Source organism: Adiantum capillus-veneris, chromosome 25 (genome assembly GCF_014529385.1).
Source record: "Adiantum capillus-veneris isolate H3 chromosome 25, ASM1452938v2, whole genome shotgun sequence".
NCBI lineage: Eukaryota > Viridiplantae > Streptophyta > Polypodiopsida > Polypodiales > Pteridaceae > Adiantum > Adiantum capillus-veneris.
In genome coordinates this window covers 64,163,077-64,184,662 of record NC_140955.1, presented here as the reverse complement: position 1 = coordinate 64,184,662, position 21,586 = coordinate 64,163,077, and the positions used below count along the sequence as shown (strand labels likewise).

The following is a 21,586-nucleotide window of genomic DNA, read 5'->3' as shown; positions in this document are numbered from 1 at the left end:
GAAAGTGTCACAAAATGATGATGTGGCAGTACTGCCCACACACACACACAGCAGCAGCAAATGACGTGGCAGATTGTACGGAGTGTCCGAAAATTGCGTTGACTAACACGCGGACGTGGCAGCTGTATGGTATTCCGTAATTTGCGATGGTTGCTTTTTGCCATTTTTTGAGGACTAGTTGCTTTTGGGACAGTTTGCTTTTTAGTTTAATTGCTTTTGGGGCTCTGCTTTTGGCAACCCTTTGTAAGAATAAAAGAAACCGAAGGGCCTCACTCTGCAGGGCATCTGGACGCAGAGTCTGAGAGCCGAGGACCCAGGGGAGTTGTGACTTGATCAAGCATTAATATAAAAGAGATACCGAAAGGGGCGCCAATCTTTGAAGCCAATACCTCTGGGCATTAAAATTACGCCGAGCCATGTCGTCTCGAATTGAACTATGACTCTTGAATTGTTAAGTGTTTTGAAGTGAATCTCTTTTGTGTCGCGATAGAAATCTAGACTTAGGGTGTCCATGTTGGTTACAGAATGCTATCGGACAATGTAAAGTATTTAGTGTGCTCAAAATTGTTCAGACTTGGGAGCCAGATTTGCCATTGAGCTCTATTGGATTCCAATTAGTTTGCTACCACACAAAAAAACTTCAAGTAACCCAATCATCTAGATGTAAACAAGGGAGTGATGTAGATGTTGTTGCTTCAGCAAACATGCATGAGGTTTAGTTATTAGCATGCATGGTCAACCACAACTAATCGTCACCTTGAGAAAATACAAAAAGAAATTAGCCACCAAGACCTGTCAAGGTTCAAGAAGGTGATGGAGGTGCTTCATAGACTGCGCAGGTTGCGTTACATGCGCAAAACTTTTATCCTTTATAAAGGCTTAGAGCTAGGTTAGTCACGAGGTTAGCCACCAAGACCCATCAGCATTTAGGAAGGTGATGAGCTGGTGCTTCATAGGCTGTGCAGATTGTGCATGTGGAAAAAACTAATATCGGACTGACCCCTCAAAAGTCAAACTCTTGTGGGCAGTATGCTTCCAATGGTTTAACCATCTCCTCTTAGTGAGATTCATTTCTTACATTTGGGAACTTGGTGTTGTGTTAGACTCATAATCAAATCTTTATTGCAGAATCTTTATATACGCTATCTCCTTTAGAAATGATACTGAACCACCATACGGGCATGCACTCTAATATAAAAATAACCGTCACATAGCTTTAAGGCAGGAAGTGTTTCAACATGAATATTCCAACATTCAGGAGCAAGACTTCATATGCATGTTCAGATCCAGAAGTCACAATTCAAGAATTTAACAGGGCATACTTACCTGCTCAAGGAAGTCAGGTAGTCCTTCATACATGTGTTTCAAATCATCCAGCTGAAAACCAATACACCTATAGCTCATTAGAGACCTAAATACTGTTACAAATTGGACTGCTTTGTCAAAGTGAACAAATAGCACCCTGCAATCTATTTGAATCATCAGCGAAGAGCCAATTCACAGCATAATTTATTGATCCACTACAGAAAACCTAGTTTCTACTAAGTGCCCGTTAGCTAACCCTTTTCCTCCCAGTTTTGGTCCATCCCTTGCTCCTATCCCAGTAACACTCCCCCCCCCCCCCCCCCCAAGGGCAGAAAACCCCCCTCCTCCCTAAGACCTCCCCCATACCCTCATAGGCTCATTGGCCTCCCCAACTATGCTCTCACTGCTTCTTCCATCCCACCATCATTTCCAAATCTCCCCCTCTTCCACCTCGTCTTTGAACTTTCCCTTCCGTTCGAAAGCTTCTACACGAACCTAACGGACCCAAAGGTATGCATCACTTTGCCCACAATTCATTAAACACCTTCATAAAGTCATCTATAGTTTTTCCTTCACCTTGTACCAAGCTTTAAATAGATTTTCATACCTTTTGTGAGTCTTCAACCTGTTGAAAGTTTTCTAGAAAAGCATGCCACCACAATGTCATATGTCATAGTTTGAAGAGATTGGGCAGATTGCAGCTCTTTTTTATAATCAACCAATCTCAAGCATCTCTTGGCACAAGAAAAGTCTTCCAACCCCCTTAAATAATAACAACACCAAACAAATGTTATCCCTGTGGGATTCACAACTGGTCACCCACCCAAGAGACCACACATCAAGGCAAAAGTAACCTGGCACAGATTTACAACTCTCACCAACCAACAAAATTGAAGCATTCATCTCACAAAATATATCCAAGCTCTGTAATTACTTCCGGCGAGTGATCGGACAAAATGCAGAGAGCACAAAACTTCAGAGCACTTGAACACTTCAAATAATAACTTGAAAGAACTGAACTGGAAATAAATTGAATGAAAATAGTAAATGGATGTCAGATCCGGAGGCCCCTGTACTGAGTCAGTGGCCCTGATATACCACCATCAGTGCCCCCGATCCGGTATTTGTTGATTGAGTTGAAAGTTGCAAGTACAACTGTGGGAAGGCTGAAATCCGAAATCAAGTGCTCAAGCAATGACGAGCTAAAGTCCCCCGAGCTCTGTGTGTAAAGGGCTGCTCGCAGTAGGGTGCTTTTATAGTGTGTGAAGGGCTGCCCCAAATCAGGGAGATCCCTTCAGGAAAATCAGGCCTACACACACACACACACATTTTCTTTTAGTAAATCTGATTTGATTAATTTACCTGTGGGAAACCTCAAAGCAAGGAAAACCCACCAAAAATATCAGATACAAAGGGCGGAACACAGAAGTGTTCAGCGATGTGAAAGCACTAAAAGCAAACATAGAACATCTCCGACCGTATGCGGGAGCGCCACGAGGCATGCCTACGACTTTGGCATCCAGGGCCTTTCTATACCATGGTCCATGGGGCTCCTAGATGGCACTACCGGGAGTCTGTGTGGTTGTTTCCTCCTCCCATCTCTTGATTTAGCCATCATTGTACTTATCTCATTTTTTCATTGGGAGAGTCTCCCCTCATGCTGATGTAGCCCCCTCTTGTCGAGAAAGTTTGTAGCCCGCTCGGCAGTTTTATTAACTAATACAAGGATCTTTTTCTTGGGAAAAAAATCATAGAGACCATAGGCCTCTCCATGCATCTCCATCCATTATACGAAAGCTCGACTATGATGGTCTACTGATGGTCCCCATATCTACACCCCATAGAGCATAGTTGAAGTAACCAATGTATCAAATAGCCAGAGCTTTAGTTGAGGTTCCTGAAACTGAATCTACGAACACATCCTCTCCATCCTCCCCAAAGCTATATTTGCTCTCGTCAATGTGGTCTCTGTTGCTCTCCTCAAGGAGAACACTGGACCACTAAAGAACACTCCCAAGTAAGTGTATGCGTCTGAAAACTCAACCTTCTGTTGACCATATATGAAGGTCAGTGTAGATCACTGTAGCGTGAATAATGTGTCATGCTCTCTATTGTGGGTGCTCCTCAATGTAGTGTGCATGAAATCTCACTCCAACAGAATGAAAAAATTGTAGGCAATGAACAACAAAGCAAACAAGCGACTCAACAATAGAACCTGGACATCACATGGGACTCGACTAACTCAAATGAACCGGTACCAACTCTAGCATGGCAGCACACTCTGCTCCAAGCCAAGAACTCACGGGTACAATGGAGGTGTCGAGGCTCAAGATGTACAGATGAGTGCAGGTGTGTGATGTAGACTCGACACGACCACGACGCTAGACTCAAGACTCATTAAACCATCTAGAACAGTGTCCCTAGACTAAAGCAAATGTGAGCATATATACAACCCAAAAGGGGCAACCAACGGATAACTCAAATATCTCTAACTGACCAGTTGCACCTATCCCATACTGTGGGAGAGAAGAACTGACCATGGTGTTATCTAAACCACCACTCCTGCCACGTATCAAGTCCACCAAGTGTGAACCCACGACCAACTGCAATTGTCTTGTCCTTCCGTGTAGAGTGACACCCTAGCCCAGCTACAGGTTGCCCACCACAAGACCACTAACGGCCCGCCCGGAGAGTGGTGTACTAAAAGAGAAAGATTTGCAAGAAGTGCGACTATGGAATCTACATTGGAGGGTGAAGACGCCCAAGAGCTGCTAGCTACTAGTGGTCGGACGATGAAACCATTGTAAAAGGGAGCATGATGGGACGTGTGAGGCTGGGGGAGTGAGGCCACGGAGGGTCCTCCAAACTGTGAGCAAGCCGACCCCAAGTGCCAAGACTCCGATGTAGGTGGTGGTTGGTCGACACCTTGGGAATCCACCAAATGATCCTTCGAAGCATTCGCTTGGAGTGCCACAACAGCAACATTAGTAGAGCTTGGAGTTGTAGTTGTCAGGGATGTAGTTGTTTGTCAAAAGGCTAGAGGATGAGCTTGGGCACAGAAGGGACACACTTGACTGACCACGGAGGGAATTTCTTGTACTACAGCCATATCATTTGCTTCTTTTAACTGCATTTGTAAAGTGCGGACTATGTGTTTGAGATCCTGCACCTGTCGAGTGAGAATTCTAATTCGATCTTGAGCTTGAGCAATTAACACATCCCTATCCATCAATCTCTGAAGGTGGCTGCGCACTTCCCTTTGCATACTGTCATATACGGCGTGACGCAGGACGTTAATGCCTTGGATAGAGATGGCTGCATCTATAATAATCTGAATTTCCTTTCCATCCGGATCTAGAAGTCTGTCGGCCTGGGGCGAAAAGTTGACGAAGGGATCACCTTGCCCAAAGCTAAGTGCCCCTGCACTAGGAGTAGTGGGTGGTATTGCTGACACAACTGGGGCGTGTGATTGGGCACCTGCAACACTAATAATGGGTGGAGTAAAGGTAGAGGTGGCCACAGAAGCCACCCCGATCACAATTATTGGAGTTGCCGCCCAAACTTTAGAGACTTTCACCAAGGACTTGGAGAAAGGTAATGTTGTCAGCTCTTCGAGTCTTTATGTACCTTAGCCCGTTTGCGTAGAGTGCCTTTCCCTTTGGGTTGCATGGATGGAATTGGCTGCTCCGAGGCATTAATCCACGGATTAGAGACAACAGTAGCATCTATTTTCTACTACATATGTTGCACTACCCAATACATAATGGGGCCGCATAGAAATTAAACCTCTCTGCCTTCCTCTTTCTTTGTGTCTGGAATCGCTTTGGCTTGTCCTACAACGCCATAGAGAGCAGATGCTGAAAGGGATAGGGCAGACAGTGGCAAACACAAAAAAAATGCATCACACTACTTGAGATGAAGGAACTACTGCCTTGGCCGGTGCGCGCAGTAAAAAGTAATATTGTGAAATAGAGTACAGATGTTGATTCCGGGTAGACCCGTATGTGAGTGTGACAACAGCTCCTGGCACACATTAGCAGTATCTTCAGGGGAGAGATTGCAGAAGGTTTTGGTGGTCGACAAAGGTATAGGCACAATGAGTATCCCCATAGAACGCCCAACGTCCTCCACTATAAGAGTAACCCCATTGAGTTTCCGAAAAGTGATTTAAAGAGCACTCAATTTCTCATTAAAAATAGGTCAAGAGAGATCTACCTGTGCAGGATTGTGGAGACCAAGGTGTAGTAACTGCCCTTGAGAAAAAATATCCTTGAGTAATGGACTGGGTGTCTGTAAGTGATAAACCATAAGCAATGGTGCCATGGAGATGGCACCAGAAGCGTGTGGCACCTGGACAGTGGTCACCTTACCTGGAGCAACTGTAGATTGGGGTGAACCTTCATCGAAGGATTCCTCGGACAGTTGTTGTGAGTTTGGTGCATAGTCCGACTTGCTTTCACTGTTATCCCCAGAGGAGGAGGTCAGGACTACTGCTCCAATTGGAGGTGTTATTTCCGATTTCTAGTGTAAACCATTTTCGAGATACTGATGATTGACCACAATTGATAATTTACCTGAGAACTGAGAACTCTAGTGTGCAATTGACGAGATTTCCCAAAAGTATGCGTTGCACTAATCCACACCCATATACATATACAACTGTATTCCGCCGCAATTGAGTAGAGTTTTCAAAGCATGCACTCTAAACCACACCCGTATACATTGAGATACATTGAACTCAGTACCAAAGTGAGCATACAGTGAGCACAAAAAGATTTGATTGTATCTCTGATCTGCTCTAGAGTGCTGTTGAGTCATTGTCTGTAGGGTGGCCAGGGAGGGACCAGCGATGGTTAGCAAGGAGGGAGGAGGGGTTGCAATGGGAGTTGGGAAACCAGGGGGATATATGGGAGTAGGATTGAGCGTGAGCAGCGGTGTTCACCTGCAAGAGCAGCGCTGAAAAACGAAGTATTGAAGCTAGCAGGTAAATTGCGTTGAAAACGAAGTACTAAAGTGTGTAGGTAAATTGCGTATATGCTGCCATATGGTATTTGCTTTGTTAAAAAATTAAAAGCCACGTCAGTTTATTAGAGAACTTACGCTAAGCTGGCCTGAACGCCAAATGGCGAGGAAAATTGGACGAGGGCGAAGGGCGAGACCTACGAGGGCGAAGGGAGGCGAGGCCAGGTCCAGGGGGAGCCCAGAATGGGGCAACGGCGAGGGCAAGGCTGAAGGAGAAGGCGAGCAGCTGCTGGCCGAAGACAAGAAGGCCGGGCGAGAGGACGAGGGCAAGACTAATGACAGTGACGCAATCAACAGGGCGAGAGCTTGAGAAGTAGAGGCCACATGCAATGACTCAAAACAAAAGATAATCATGGAGAGGAGCAACACACTCGGGAGGAATTTGAGAAAGATACACAGAGCCACTTGCTAAGAATCCGTACAGTGCAACAGAAGCGAACCCGAATCCCTACAGTGCAACAGTAGCAGTGGACAAGGAAGTGCTCGGAGATAAGCTGAATTATTGAATGCATCTTGCAGCTTTAATTGTTAAAGAACATTTTGAAAAGCACAGCCATAGGTTACGTCCACACAGTGAGCTATCATAGACACAATAGCATATGACGACTGTGGTACTTCCAAGAATGGTTAGAGAAGGGGTAGCTCTAGAAAATAATGATATGGATGAGTGGGCCAGCATTTAGATTAGTTGAGAGAGATAAAGAGTTTACCGGATAGAAAAGCAACGATCAAATTAAGAACAGCATACACTTAGTCCTTTGCTTTTTGTTTTGTTTTGTTTTATGAGTCGGGTCGGGGCCTGGGCACTCCCAGCCGTTCGTCTCATACACCAAAAAGTGCACAAGAACGACCAGGACTATGCACCAAGGCTCCTAGGGCAGATGCTTTTGTCACTAGTTTCCTCTGGACTATGGGAGGCTTTGCTTCCCCAAGAGGCCAAAATTATCTACACTCTTAGGGCAGTGCCCTTGAGAGACCCATTTCGCTGACTAGTTATGGGTGTGCCAGCGACCAAGTACCTCTGTTCAGAGGCCCAGGTATTGCGGGACTTGCTTTGGTCTTCCCTTCGGAGTTTCCTCCTCCAGGTAACATATCGCTCACCGCACTAAACTGCCCTTGTAACCCGACGGTTTTCCCCTACGAAATGCCATACCCGCTTGGAAGGGTGTCGATTCACAAGTGGCGTCCGCTGAGGTTGGTGGTGTCTCCCTTTGCACCTCCCAACCCCTTTTTGGCGAGGTTGACCCCCCCCCCCCCCCCACACACACACACACACACACACAAAAGCATATGCCCTAGGAGCCTCGGTGCATAGTCTTGGTCATTCTTAGGGCAGTGCCCTTGAGAGACCCATTTCGCTGACTAGTTATGGACGTGCCAACGCCAAGTACCTCTATTCAGAGGCCCAGGTACTACGGGACTTGCTTTGGCCTTCCCTTCGGAGTTTCCTCATCCAGGTAACTTATCGCTCACCGCGCTAAACTGCCCTTGTAACCCTACGGTTTTCCCCTACGAAATGCCATACCCGCTTGGAAGAGCGTCGACTCACAACTGGCGTCCGCTGAGGTTGGTGGTGTCTCCCTTTGCACCTCCCAACCCCTTTTTGGCGAGGTTGACCACCAACCCCCAGCCCCCCTCCCCCCCCCCTCCCCCCGCGGGGGCAAGACACTTGGGCGCTCTTGTAACTCAATTGGCTTCACTTGGGGAGAATGAAGTCATTTCCCTCGAAAGGGATCTGATTATAGAATAAAAACATAGGAAGGAGGGCATATCCCTCCATATGCCTATGCAAAGCACCCAAGTACCCCGAGGAACTTCACCACAGGCACGTGCCCTGCGGTTCCATTCCTCAAGTGCAGATCACGACGTACCCATAAGGCAGCCGCTTCACGCGAGCCTCCCCACCAAGGAGGATAACGGTCCTTTCTTCAGGATCCAACGACGGGTCGATATCGTTGAAGGTGGAGTTGAATCGGTTTAGCCAGCACCCCCTAGAATCATCAATCATGGAGTAAGACACCAGTAAATGCGAAAGCGAACGACCCTCTAATTGGGAGCACAGTGAGCAAATACTATGTCCGCGCCTCCAACTATCTGCCAGTTTGAGTCGGCCTACTCGCGAGATCCAGCACTCTCTCCTCCTTCCTATTCACGACAATGCTCCTATTAAGCTGCAGCAGGTATCCACGTGTTTGTTCAAAGCCGGCCGTCTTATAAGGCTCCAACGCCAGGCATGAATGCCTCTCGTCCCACTTGTCCCATGCGTGGTAGCGGATTGAGCTACAGTCAGCCGCTGGAATATACTTATTCATCCAATTTTGGGTTCTTGTCATTTAAGTCCACTTCTTGAACGGTTGGCTCTTAGGCTGCTTGTTTACCAAGGAGCCTATCCAGGTGGATGAAACCGAGCGGTACTTGTCAAAAGCCCTTGCTCGTTGTCCCCCACAAAACTTAGTGCTTTGCATGAACACACTAGGGGAACGAAGAGGCTACCACCAGAACCTAACCCCATCAACACAAAGGAGGCCTACTCAGATAGAAGAGGCGATGAAAGCAGCTACTGAGTAGTTGAGAAAGATAAAGAGTTTACCGGATAAGAACACCATACACTTAGTGCTTTGCATGAACACACCATGGGAACAAAGAGGCTACCACCAGAACCTAACCCTATCAACACATAGTAGGCCTACTAAGATAGAAGAGGTGATAAAAGCAGCTACTGAATAGTGAGAATCGGCTCAATCCATAGAGGAAAGCCAGTGGAGATTTTTAATGTGCGGATTAATCACTCAATCCATTGACTAGCGGCAAAGGCACGCCTTCCAGGGTGGCTAATTGCACGGCGCCTTGGGATAGACTCTCCTACACTCGATAAGGGCCTTGCCAAGCAAGGATGAGCTTTTTGCATTTCCTTTAGTAGCGAGCCTGATAGAGTAGCACTGATGATCCGGACTTGAATTTCGGCTAGGGAAGATGACGATCATGCCACGCCTTACGACGTAGATGCTCCGCTTGGAATGTATTAAAAGCTAAACAAGTGACTCTCTTTCAATTGGGAGAGACGAGAGAGGTAGGCAGAGCCCATACCCCAATCAACGAGAAGACTGCCTACTCGAGGGGAGCCTGAGTTGAATTCAAAAGGAGCTATGGCTTCCAACCCGAAGGCTAGGTGAAAAGGGGTGTGAGTGGTTGTGGCTTTGAAGGAAGTGCGGTATGCCCAAAGGGTGTCGTGGATAACTTGAGCCCATGAAGCTGGCTGAAAATGGCATGCTTTCCGTAGAAGGCCGATGAAGAACCTTGTTCGTGCTCTCCGTCTACCCATTGGCTCTAGGGTAATAGGCGCAAGATTTGCAATGTAGTTGGCCAGCAAAGTCGAGATAAGCTCATTAACAAAGTGATTGCCCTATCACTTGTGATCTCCATGAGACATCCAAACCCGCACAATATATTTACAAAAGCTTTGCTACAATATTGCCAATGCAATCAATTGTTGCAAGTACCTCTACCCACTTGGTAGCATAATTTGTAGCCACAAGCAGATACTTTCGATTACCTAGTTGAGCTAGGGGAGAAGTTGGACCCACAAATTCTAAACCCCATCTCTCAAATGGTAACCATGCCATAGAGACCTGGAGAGGACGTTTGGACTGCTTACTTGGTTTCGGGCCATAACGTTTACAAACATCACAAACTTTGACATAAGCAATTGCATCCCTGAATACATAAGGCTACCATAGACCACTCCGTAGAATTTTCTGGGCGGTGATGTGACCAAGGTTATGGCCACTAGGAAGACCATTGTGGGCATCCTCAAGAATATGCTCAACTTCATGGAGAGAGACACACCGCCTCAGAATACCATCCGGGCAGACTTGTAGAGCTGGCCTTTAATCAGAGTGAATGGTCGAGACTTCAACAGCAACCTTCTCTTCTATAAGGGAGATGCATTCTCTGGGTACAGGCTAGTAGATAGCAAATGCAAGGCATCGGCTATCAGGAAAGTCAGTCGTTGGCAATCCCTGTCATTCTCTTCACTGGCAAACTCTTGCCTAGTTGTCCCAAAACCTCTAGCGATAGACATCCAGTGTATCTTTCTCAATCATTTTCAAGTGATGCCAAGCCCTGTTGACATCTCTTGCATATTCATTTGATATCCAAGTTGACGTGAAAATTGTCTTGAATTTTAATCACATTGCACGTGCTTCTCTACGTAACAACAAAGTAGACCACTATGTCTGTACAGTTGCTTTCAAGTAAGATGCCGCCTTTCTGTCACAATATGATGACGTGGCAGTAATGCCCAGACAGAGAACACATGACGTGGCAACAGGCTATATGGACAGGCCTGGAGTTTACGCTGACATGCTGAGTTGTCGTGCCATGACACGTGCGTAATGTGAAACTAAAATATCTACCTCACTGTCAATGCCTTTCTTATGAGGGACCAAATGCTATGATGTACATAGTGTGATATATGCAAAAATAAATGCCACGGTTGCAGTTTTATATATACCTTGCCGAAACAACAAGGCCCTGGACATGGCATTGACGCATGTTTTATCACATTAAAACATGCTTCTTTTTCTTTAGAAATGTACAAATGTCAAGTGTATCAAAGTAGCACACTCGTTTTGCTTAGAAAGTACAATGCGAGCGATCTCAACCAAAAATAGCAGGTTTCATGCGCGGGAGCGTAAGAGATGCTTCTAGAGTGCTTGCCAAGTGGTAAAATGAAGTTCAAGATGAAATTTAAGCCCAATGGGATTTTCCCACAATTCTAGGGATTTTTCCCAACTCATTTGAGCTTTTTACAAGCAAAAAAGTGCATTTTTGGGCTAAAAATGACCAGAATTTGTCAAAAATGACCCAAATTTGAAAAAAAAAGGCTCAAAATGTCACATCACTCACGGTGCCGTGACTATGAGGAGTGAGGAAACATTTTAGAACATGAATATCAACACTTTAAGCTTCTCTGTGAAGGGATACAAAGCCTGCACCTATGGTATGCTAGTGCAGTCCCGTGTTGTTCCAACCTTGTATTCCAGGCTGTGAGGCCACCAATTAGGGTTTCCGCCCTTAAAATACCTACTAGCGAATGTATAATGAAGTTCTGAAGCTTCCATGAAATGTCTACGACGGAGACTTGAAGCGTTTATATAGGGTTTTTATCAAGGCAAAAGAGAACTGCAGCTGTGTAATTGGCAGCGAGGCTACACCAAATCATCACACAAAAAAAATTTGAGTTGATCTTGGTTCTTTTTCAAAGATAAGCTTTCATGGCTGAAGTTTTGTTCTTTTTTAGTGTGTTTTTAGCCTGAAATCTTTGATTTTGCTGCGAACTCTCACAGTCAGAGGCCCGACACTTTTCTAGTCGCACTCCGCACTTCTTGACCAAAGTTTGGTGAACCCAACGTGAAGTAGACTAGGGTGAGGGTTCAAAAGCTTCATTGAAGGTTTCAAATCAAAGCTTTAAAGCTATGGAGCAACAAGAGCAACAGGCGGTTTAGTTTGATCCAGTTACAATGCAAATGTTTCAAGCCTTTGCGATGTTTATGCAGCAACAAGCTACAGAAAGGAGGGAGCTTTCCTCAACCTAAGCACTTCAATCTGTAATGTAAAAAATTGACCAATTTAATGGTAAAGATGTAACAAAGTATCTTTGTGGATATGTGAAGGAGATGGAGCTTCATTGAGTGCCCGAAACAAAGATGGTCCAAAATTTTGAGCTAGCTGTGGTCACTGGTTCCTGAGATCAGAGAGCATGTAAGGGGAATTAGAAACAACAAAACCACGAAACGAGTTTCAGCAGGCCTGAAACGCGAAACGGATGAAACGGGTGAAACGGCCGAAACGCTTCACCTGCAAGGTGAAACGCCTGGAGTGAAACGCCTTTAAAAAAAAGTTCCCTTTAGAGAATTTGGCCATTAAAATGTTATTTATTTCTTATGTATATGTTATTTCAAGGTTAACAGAGCATGTGTCTCTACTCACTGCATTGTGAACACCTAATTTGTCAACATAACTCTATATATACACAAAATTGGCATTTCAGTCAGATGTTTCAATGAGGCATTAGCTTAGGGTGAAACATTTCGGGGTGAAACATTTCGGGGTGAAACGCCACCTTTCGGGGTGAAACGTTTCGCGGTTACGCTGATTAGAAATGAGCATGGGGCAACATGAGAAGCATTCAAGTTAGCCTTAAAAGAAGAGTATTTCATGGAGGACTCCGAAAGGGTGGTAAAGAGGACTATTTTGGAGTGGATAGTTCGGCCAAAAGAGGAACTTTCGCCTACTGAACTGCTAAGGAAATTTGATCGCCGCTATGATCAACCTTCAAGGACTAAAAAGGCTACCCTAAACTCACAGAAGACAGAGCTTTTTTTGCAAGCTACAGACAAAGAGATTCAAGGGAAGTTAGAGTTACTACTCGAGGATAAGGATGCGAAACAGGGCTTAAAGACTGATTGGAATGAGGTCGAAGATGCCATTTCACTCCTAGATAAGAGAAATGATGAAGAGACAAGATGACAGTCAACCCTACTCAAGCCCCAAGAGTTCTTGAGAGTCCCATGAAGCCTGTGATCCAAAGAGTAACAAATCCATCCTCGATGATATTGTTAAAGGAATGCAAGAGCTAAAGTTAAAGCTTACAAGGCTACAAGAGGAGCAACCATCAGGTCAATTTACAGGGCAACGACCTCAAAGCAAAGAAGGTTTTGGAAATAGATCCATATGGCGTGATAGTACTGACCATGCAAGGCAGGATTGTGAAAGTTTCAAAGAGCTTTGACAAAGGAGCTTCTTTTCTTTAAAGATGGCAAGATTCCCTTAAGTGAAACGAGTAAGCTCTTGGGGACAAACTTTGGCAAAGGTGGGATGGAGAAGCTAGTTGAGGACATGGCTACTAGCCATGCCATCTCAATGGTTGAGGCAGCCACCTATGGGTTGAAGGTGAAGCCTATTAAGCAGAAAGGAGTCAAGGTTGGAGAAGAAGCATCTAATGGGATTGGAGAATTATGGCCATGGGCGATAGAATCTGCTATGAAGGGTAAGATGACTAAAGAGATTTTACATGAAGCTCGAGATTGCATTCGACTAGAAATAGCTTGGAATGACCCTGTGGACTCTTTGTCAGTGCATGCATACATTACCAAATGTCAAGCCAATGAGAACGTTATTGAAAAAAAACGTAGGGGTGAGAATAGGGATGAAGGACCTTCAAAGCGGGCTACGAGAAGTAGAGGCAGAAATGACACAATGCCTCCTAGATCAGCTTCCCCGCAAAGATGCATGTCCCCGAAGTGTGTATGCAAGAAGCCTCTCAAGAAAAGAAGAAGGATGCAGCAAAAACTAAAGCAAAGGGTCCGGCCTACAAACTCCAATCTGATATAGAGGCAGCAATTGATCTTAAAAAGGTTTTGGAAGAGAGGATTTTGAACCGTAAGGTGGAATTTACCTTGGGTGAGGTCCTTGGAATAGCGAAGAGGGAGTTCCATGAAGAAATAATTGATATGATCAAGAGGAAGCGGTAATATCTTACTGAATCTATCCATGTACAAGGTGAAGAAGAGACTTTAAATGCACAAAGAGTACAGGTCTATGGCAAGCAAGGTGATGACACTATTGTTGGATGCTACAAGTCTAGGGGAGGAGTGAAATAGGTTCACTTCTTGGATGATGAAGATGAATTCGAGACGACTCACGAGAGTTATTTCTCTATGAGTCATTGGGTAAGAGCAACTACAGAGACCCTAGTGAAAGTGGGAGACTTAGAAGAGCCATGCATTGCGCTAACAGGTCATGGGCCTGAAATTAATCTTATGTCCAAGAGTCTATATCAAAAAGGAAAATAGCCAATTGATATAAATCATGGATAGATGATCCGTGTAGCAAACAACTCATCAGGAGAGTTGTATGGAGCTTGTCCGAATGTAAGGGTGACTACAGGGGATGTGAAAGATGATCAAAAAAAAATTGTTTAGGAGATGTCTACATACCCTCTTATCCTTGGGCAACCATACATCAGTGCTACTCGTATGGAAACAAAGGTAACGGACGATGATTCAGCCTATGCTAGGATAAGGAGCAGGGATAGGAAGCATGCGGTCCAATTCCTTACTATTTGTGTGGACCATGTAAGAAACCATGAAAGTCTCATAGTGCAACACTTGCCAAAACAAACAAAGAATTCAAGGACTACGAGGATATGAGGGGTTTTGGCCATGTACCATTGTAGAGCAGGATTGCAATGGTACAAGAAGGGAAAGGTTCTCGCATTTTGTATATGCAAAAGAGATGTTTTCTACAAGTTTTGTAGGATCAACAAACTATGGATCTATTGCTTTTACAAAGTGTGAGGACTTAAAGCAAGGTGAACGACAACATGTAAATAGTGTACAAAGAGGTTTGAAGATGAATGGTTTGCTAGAAGATGATGAATGCATTGCAAGTGTATTTGATGAGTGTTCATTTGTGGATACTATGCAAGACTTGGAGACTTTAGTGGATTGCAATTTGTGTATGGGAAGTGAGGTTGTGAAAGTATGCTAGTAGAAATGTACAAAATCATTGAGGATTTCAAAAATGCTCAAGGTGTTGATGTGCGAGTGGATACTAAGGATAAGTCTGTGACAAAGAAAGGGAAACTAGTGACATTACCTCTACCAAAAGATTGCACAAAAAAGATAGAACAAGTTGCTTTGCAACCTAGCCTTTGTGACCCAAGCAAGATTGGACACAAGTTCACACAGGATTCTTTGAAGGAGTTAAAGGTTGGTTGCGAGGACAGTTTGATAAAAGCTGAAAAGGTATTCTTTGAAGACATGCTTGCCAAACACAGGAAAGCTTTTGCATTTGAGCCTCATGAGATAGGGTGTGTTGATCCATCCATTGTTGTTCCTATGGTGATCTTCACTATCCCTTATGTACCGTGGAACTTCAAGCCTATTCCAGTTCCAAAGGCACATTTGCCAAAACTCATTGAGTTACTTAATGAAAAGATCAAGATGGGTATTTTGGAGCCTTCTTGTGCTCCATATTCAAACAGGTGGTTCACAGTTCCAAAGAAAAGTGGTGCTTTACGCTTTATCCAGGATATGCAAAGAGGTGAACCTTACCTTGTCTAGCCAAAAGTCGACGTTTGGTGTGAATGAAGTTCTTATTGTAGAACATATGTACGGTCCATATGAAAAAAGCCTTGTCTTGCAAAGATTCATGTAATTCAAAAATGAAAGAAAAATGTGTAAATATGACTGGGGTTCGAAAGTTTATGGGTGCATGCGTGTTTTATGTTATCTGAATTCCACATTATGCACATGTAGTAGAGCCTTTGTATCAATTTTTGAGAAAGCCTTTGTATCAATTTTTGAGAAAGAACCAAAAGTTTCAATGGAAAGAAATGCATACCCATGCCATGAGAAAACTAAAGAAGTTGTTTTTATGTCTCTAACTTTGAGGAAAGTAAACTATGAATGTGGAAGACATGTAAATGTGACAGTGGATACTAGCCCCACAGGAATTGGATGGACGATTGAGCAAGATGATGATGATGGCAAGAGATATATGGTGAGATTTGGAGCAAAGGTCTTAAATGCTCGTCAACGCAACTATCCACAGGTAAAAAGAGAGTTATGGAGAGCAATCACAACATTGAAATGCGACAAAGAGTATTTGATAGGAGAAAATGTCATATTGGAGACTAATTGTCTACCCCTTTTTGGAATGATCACAAGCTGCTCAACTCGTGACATTGCTATGTTGAGATGGATTGCCTACATAAAGTCCTTGAATCCTGAATTGAAGCATATTGCAAGGAAAGATAATCCAGTTGCAGATATGCTTTCCAGAGCAAGATATGAAAATGAAAAGAAATGGTTATTGAGGGTGATGATGTAGGCACAAGGTTTTATTATAGCTCTCATGCGAAATGTGATCATGTTTGCCTGTCAAATGCACTCGAGTCATTTACAGAGGACCTAAATCAAGGTGATTGCTCATTGGACGTTATCTTTGCACTTTGATAAGGCAAGAAGGGTGGACTGATCAAGAGTTAAAAAGAATACGCAGAAAAGCTTTTGAATACTTTTTGAAAGATGGATACTTATGGAAGCATCCAAAACAAAGAAATGGGATGCCATTGAGGGTTGTGAGTGATGAGGACACTAAAAGGGACCTTATTCAAAAGTTTCATGAGAGTCTTTATGCCGGGCACAGAGGTGTATGGGCCACCTTTACTAAAATCAAAGAGAGATATTGGTGGAAAGGTATGTATAAAGATGTATCTCATTTTGTGGATTCTTGTGAAACTTGTCAAATGTATTCAAATGTACGTCATCGTGATGGGTTGTACCCTACTTACCCATTGGCCATGCACTATAAGTGGGTAGTAGATTTGGTTACAATGCCATTGGGCTTATGGCAAATGAGATACTTAGTGCTTGCACGGGAAGATCTAACCAACCAAGTTAAAGGTCGTGCTTTCAGAACAAAAAGCACAAAAGGGATATATAAGTTCCTCTTAGACGATGTGTTTAGCCGTTATGGCTGTGTTGGGAAAATAACAGCTGATCGAGGTGAGTTGGATGCTGACAAAGCCAGGGAGTTTTTCTCTAGATTGCGCATTAAACTCGCTCTCACTACTACATACAATCCTGAAGCGAATGGTAAATCAGAACGAGGGCATCCTCCTATCATTAAAGCTTTGGCCAAAGCTTGCAAAGGAAAACTGGGAGAGTGGCCTAGGCTATTGCCTTATGCTTTATGGGCTGATCAGCTCAATTACTGGTTATATGCCTTTTGAGTTGATGTATGGTCAGAAACCTAAAATGCCAATTGAGGATGTAATTCCCACATGAAATGTATTACCTTGGGAAGATGGAATGAGTAGGGAAGACCTTCTTGCTTTGCACATACAACAATTAGAAAGAAGGCCTCAAGATATTCATATTGCAGTAGCACGATTAAAAGATGCAAGGTTGAAGAACAAGGACAGATTTGATGAAAGGCACAGGCTCAGACTTAGAGCTATTGAGGAAGGTGATTGGGTGTTTGTGTATGACAATAGTCTTGATAACCAACATTCAGCGATAAGAAAGATTTCAAAAAGATGGTTTGGTCCTTATGTGGTTAAGCATGTACACGGGAATGCAACTTATACCTTGCATGAGTTGGATGGGACAGAAATGAAGATTCCCATTACAGGGAAAAGAATTAAATTGTTCAAAAGAAGAAGTGATACAGATCCCTTGTTTCACAAGAAAGTCCAAATGAAGGCTTTGATGAGTATGTTATGGATGAAGATGAAGAAAGAGATGATGACGCACTAGAATTTGTTGAAAGTGATGATGAAATAGATATGTATGTTGACTTAAATGAAGACTAAACCTGCAAAAGCTATGTGTGGCACACGCCGGAGGATGTGCAGGTTTAGAGGGGGTGGAACAGTGGAACCCTTGAACCTCGTAGATCTCACCTTCCCACAGCAGATCCTCGCCGCACGGTCAGATCCCGCATAGTTTGCAGATTCAGCCCAGAAAACGCAGATTTGAGCATCTGCGTTTTCAGCGCGGCGTAGTCGCATCGTCGCCATCGACATCGTCATCGACAGAGTCAGAATTCAGCAGGTAGAAGATTCGCAGATTTCAGCCATTAGCATTTTCCTTTCAGTCATCTAGTCGTGGTCCTCATCGTCGTCGACATCGTCAGCAAGTCAAGGCATTGTAGAGATTTGTGCAATCATAAGTAGACCGCTCTCGCCATAGAGAGTGGGGCCTTTGGAGGAGGGTTTGACAACTTTCCGGTGTGTCGTATTCTTATCTCTCTATCTCTCAGTCTCATGTACCTTCATTCACAGTGTTCATCCACTTTGTTTGTGTCTATTGCACTCTCTCACTAAAGGAATGAAAGGCTCTCCCTTCTGTAAGTAAAAGGAACCTTGAGCACAATTCGGAGCAGTCATCTTGAGCAAAGTTCAACATTCACTTCCGTTGCACCTTACGTTGGATCAGAGGGGTGTCAGCTTTGTACAGACGGGCACATAGTCAGGTACTTTTGTCAGGAGGTAGAGGTGATCGTTTCATGCTCACATGTTCGATCAGACAGGGCTGCCCTCTTGCCCCCTTCCTCTTTCTGTTCTATGCTGAAGCGATGAGCAGGTTTTTGATGTCGCAGCAGGTTGGTTTATAGGGCTTAGCACTTCCTATTCGGGGAGATGAGCTACTGGACGCTGAGTTTGCAGACGACTCAGCCTTGTACTTGGATGGCCAGGAGGCCAACCTTCACAAGTGTGAGCAGGCTCTAGAGACCTTCTCTTGTGCATCTGGCGCACTGATCAATTGGAGAAAGATAGTGGCTTTCTTGGTTGGTAGTGCTCTTGTGCCCAATTGGATGCCAGGTGAGGGTTTCAAGTGGATCCCACCAGAGACTACAGTTCGGTACTTGGGCTGTCAGGTTGGTTTGGACTTGTCTCCCGAGCAGCAGATTGCTCCCCTCCTCCCGTCTATCAGGAGGAAGTTGTTACATTGGAGCTCCGCACGACTTTCTCTGGCAGGCAGAGTTGTAATGGCCAACCAGATGTTGTTGGCTACTATGTGGTACATCACTTCTTGCTGAATCTTCTCGAGTTCTTATATCAGCCAGGTAGAGAGGCTGATGAAGAACTTCCTTTGGTCAGGGCGTGACACTTGGATAGCCCGGGCCAAAGTGGCTTGGCAGGTCATCACTCTTCCTTGTTCTCATGGAGGGCTAGGGATCATAGACACAGCACAGCAGAGCAGAGCCCTTCTTGGGAAGTTCATCGTCAAAGGACTTCTTCCAGGTGAGGAGCCCTGGAAGGAGTTGTTGCTACAACGGCTTCGTGCTAGGGTGCCTCAGGCTGGAGGCCCTTGGCAACCTTTGACCATATGGATTTTCACAGAGATGCGCAAAGTTGGCTTGAGCAAGAGACTGGAGGCCCGCTTCGCTGTGAGTTTGCTCCAATCTTGGGAGCATCTGCGGCGAGGCAGGAGGAGGGTCTCACAGCTGAGTTCTTGGTAGCTTTTTGGGAGAGGTTGTGGGACTCCAGACAGCCGAGGCGAGTCACTTTGTTCCAGTTGTTGGTCGCACACAGAGCTAGAGCAGTTGGGAGCTGGCTTGTACATAGTGGTCTCTCGGCCGCATGTGCAGCTTGTGACCATCTTGTGGAGAGTCGGTGTCACTGTCTTTGGGATTGTCCTTAGGCACAGCAGGTGTGGCTTCGTGTTCTTCGGCTGATGCCTGCTCTTTCCACAGCTCCGCAATACACTTGGGGGGCAACTGCTTGGTCCGCTCTCACGAGCCCGGCACTACAGTTTGAGCTATCTTCCACCAGCAAGATGATAGTGATGCAAGGGAGGTGACCTACACTCTAGCCTGCCACAGAGCTTACTCCACAGGAGTGGTGCAGTGAGAGAGAGGAGTGCTGGGAGCTCATCAGTGGCCTTACACTCTGGTTCATCTGGCGAGCCCGCTGCTTTCACATCTTTGAGGCTCGCCCTGTACCACCAGCAGAGACTGTTCGCGATCTTTGGCTAGAGCTGATCCATACTCTCAGAGGACAACTCGAGAGACTCCAAGGCAACTCCGACCGCATGCGGGACCGCCGAGAGGCTTTCCTTCGACTCTGGTGTCCTGGGTCTTTTTTCACCATGGTCTAGGGTGTACTCAGTTGGCACTACCGTCCACTTGTGTGGCTTTTCCCTCCTCCCATTTCTTGATTTAGCCTCATTGTACATATGTTGTTTTTTCATTGGGAGAGTGTCCCCATCATGATTGTTGTAGCCCTCTCTTGAAGAGGTGGTTGTAGCCCTATGGGCAGTTTCATTAACTAATAGAAGGATCTCTTTCTCGGGGGGAAAAAAAAAACTCTCGCTGGTGCTCGCTCTCGGACTCTGCGTCCAAGCTCTGAGAAGTGAGACCCTTGCAAGGGTCACTTATAAACATTACATACGGTTGCTACAAGCAGAGCCCCAAAAGCAAAAACTCAAAAGCTTCGAGCTTAAAGGCAAATAAGTCCCAAAAGCCTTTGGCTCCAAAATCTGGCTCAAAAAGCATTCAGCGCAATTTACACAAATCCGTACAGGCTACCACGTCAGCATGTCAATGCAATTTACGGAAATCCATACTGTCTGCATGTCAATGTGAATTGCAGAATTCCGCATTGCTGCCATGTGGCACTCTACCACGTCAACCTGTCTATACAGTTTGTGCCACGCCAACCCATCTGTCCGTCGGTGGTCAGGCCACGTCATCATTTGTGACACATCGATCCTCAGAAAGGGAAACTATTCTGGTTCATTATTTCTTCCTTTTGGGGTCGGCTAGGTCGGTAAGATGGCCGGTTCAATGGTGTATTGCCGAGAATCAAATAAATCGTGTGATCTTTAAGACGTAAAGGAGGCAATTCACTCAAAGAAATAGTCAACTTGAGCTTGAAGAAAATCTTGTCGTTCTTTTTCGAGGTCTGACATATTCGACCTTCAATCATCATTCAGTTCTTTCAAGAAAATCGGGTAAACAAAAAAATTTGGGTTTCATCAAGTGGGACAGACTCGCCTTTCAGTTTTCCATCAAGTACAACCTCTTTGCCTTTCTCATTCTTCAGGATGGCTTTCCCTGCCCTAAAATCAACCACGGCACTCTTCTAGGAACCAAGGGATTTCTCGGAGGACGTCATACCCTGCCAAAGGTACATGAAAAAGTCCTAGTGCCCTAAATACCCCTGACAATGCAAACTTAGTTTGCCAACGAAGTGTAATGGCAACATCCCATTCGGGTGCCTCTAGAACAACCTCGGCCTGTGGCCCCATTTTTTTGGGCGTAATTCCAAATCAAGCCGCCAATTCGGTTGGCCTTGGCTTCTCCATCAAAGAAGATAAGGGTTTCCTCATCTTGCACTTTGCCCCATGATTTGCAGAGTTTGGTATTTTTGTTCATCTAATCAAGGTGGACGGTCCCCACAAAATCTCGTACTAGTCCTGCTTTCTTCCGCGGTCAGCTGCTACTCTGTAACTCTCTGGCTTATCTTCTGGTGGTCCTTTGGTTCTTTTCAAGAATTATGTCCAACTCTTTCTGCGAGTACAGGTTCCCCTTTTCTGCACTCGTCTAGCCTTTTAGCTTTCCTCCCTACTGGAGAGGAGAATCAATGGCCTCTCGCCATCTTGAGTAAATCTCATCAATCGGGAAATTCTTCAAGTGTTTCGCAAATCTTGGATCTCTAGAGTACTTGATCAATATTTTCACA

At 44.9% G+C, this 21,586-nt stretch overlaps 1 protein-coding gene across 6 annotated transcripts in view; it reads right to left on the bottom strand.

Moving 5' to 3' along the window:
* MSH5 (MUTS-homolog 5) overlaps nucleotides 1-21,586 on the bottom strand; it is a 246,404-nt gene that overhangs the window by 137,792 nt on the left and 87,026 nt on the right. For all 6 annotated transcript variants that reach the window (XR_015186333.1, XR_015186334.1, XR_015186335.1 and 3 more), the window contains one exon: nucleotides 1,327-1,377. Coding sequence is in view for 3 of the 6 variants with exons in the window: in XM_086499439.1 (XP_086355565.1) it covers nucleotides 1,327-1,377 (51 nt within the window). In the remaining 3 variants the exon portion in view is untranslated. The remainder of the gene's footprint in view (nucleotides 1-1,326; nucleotides 1,378-21,586) is intronic.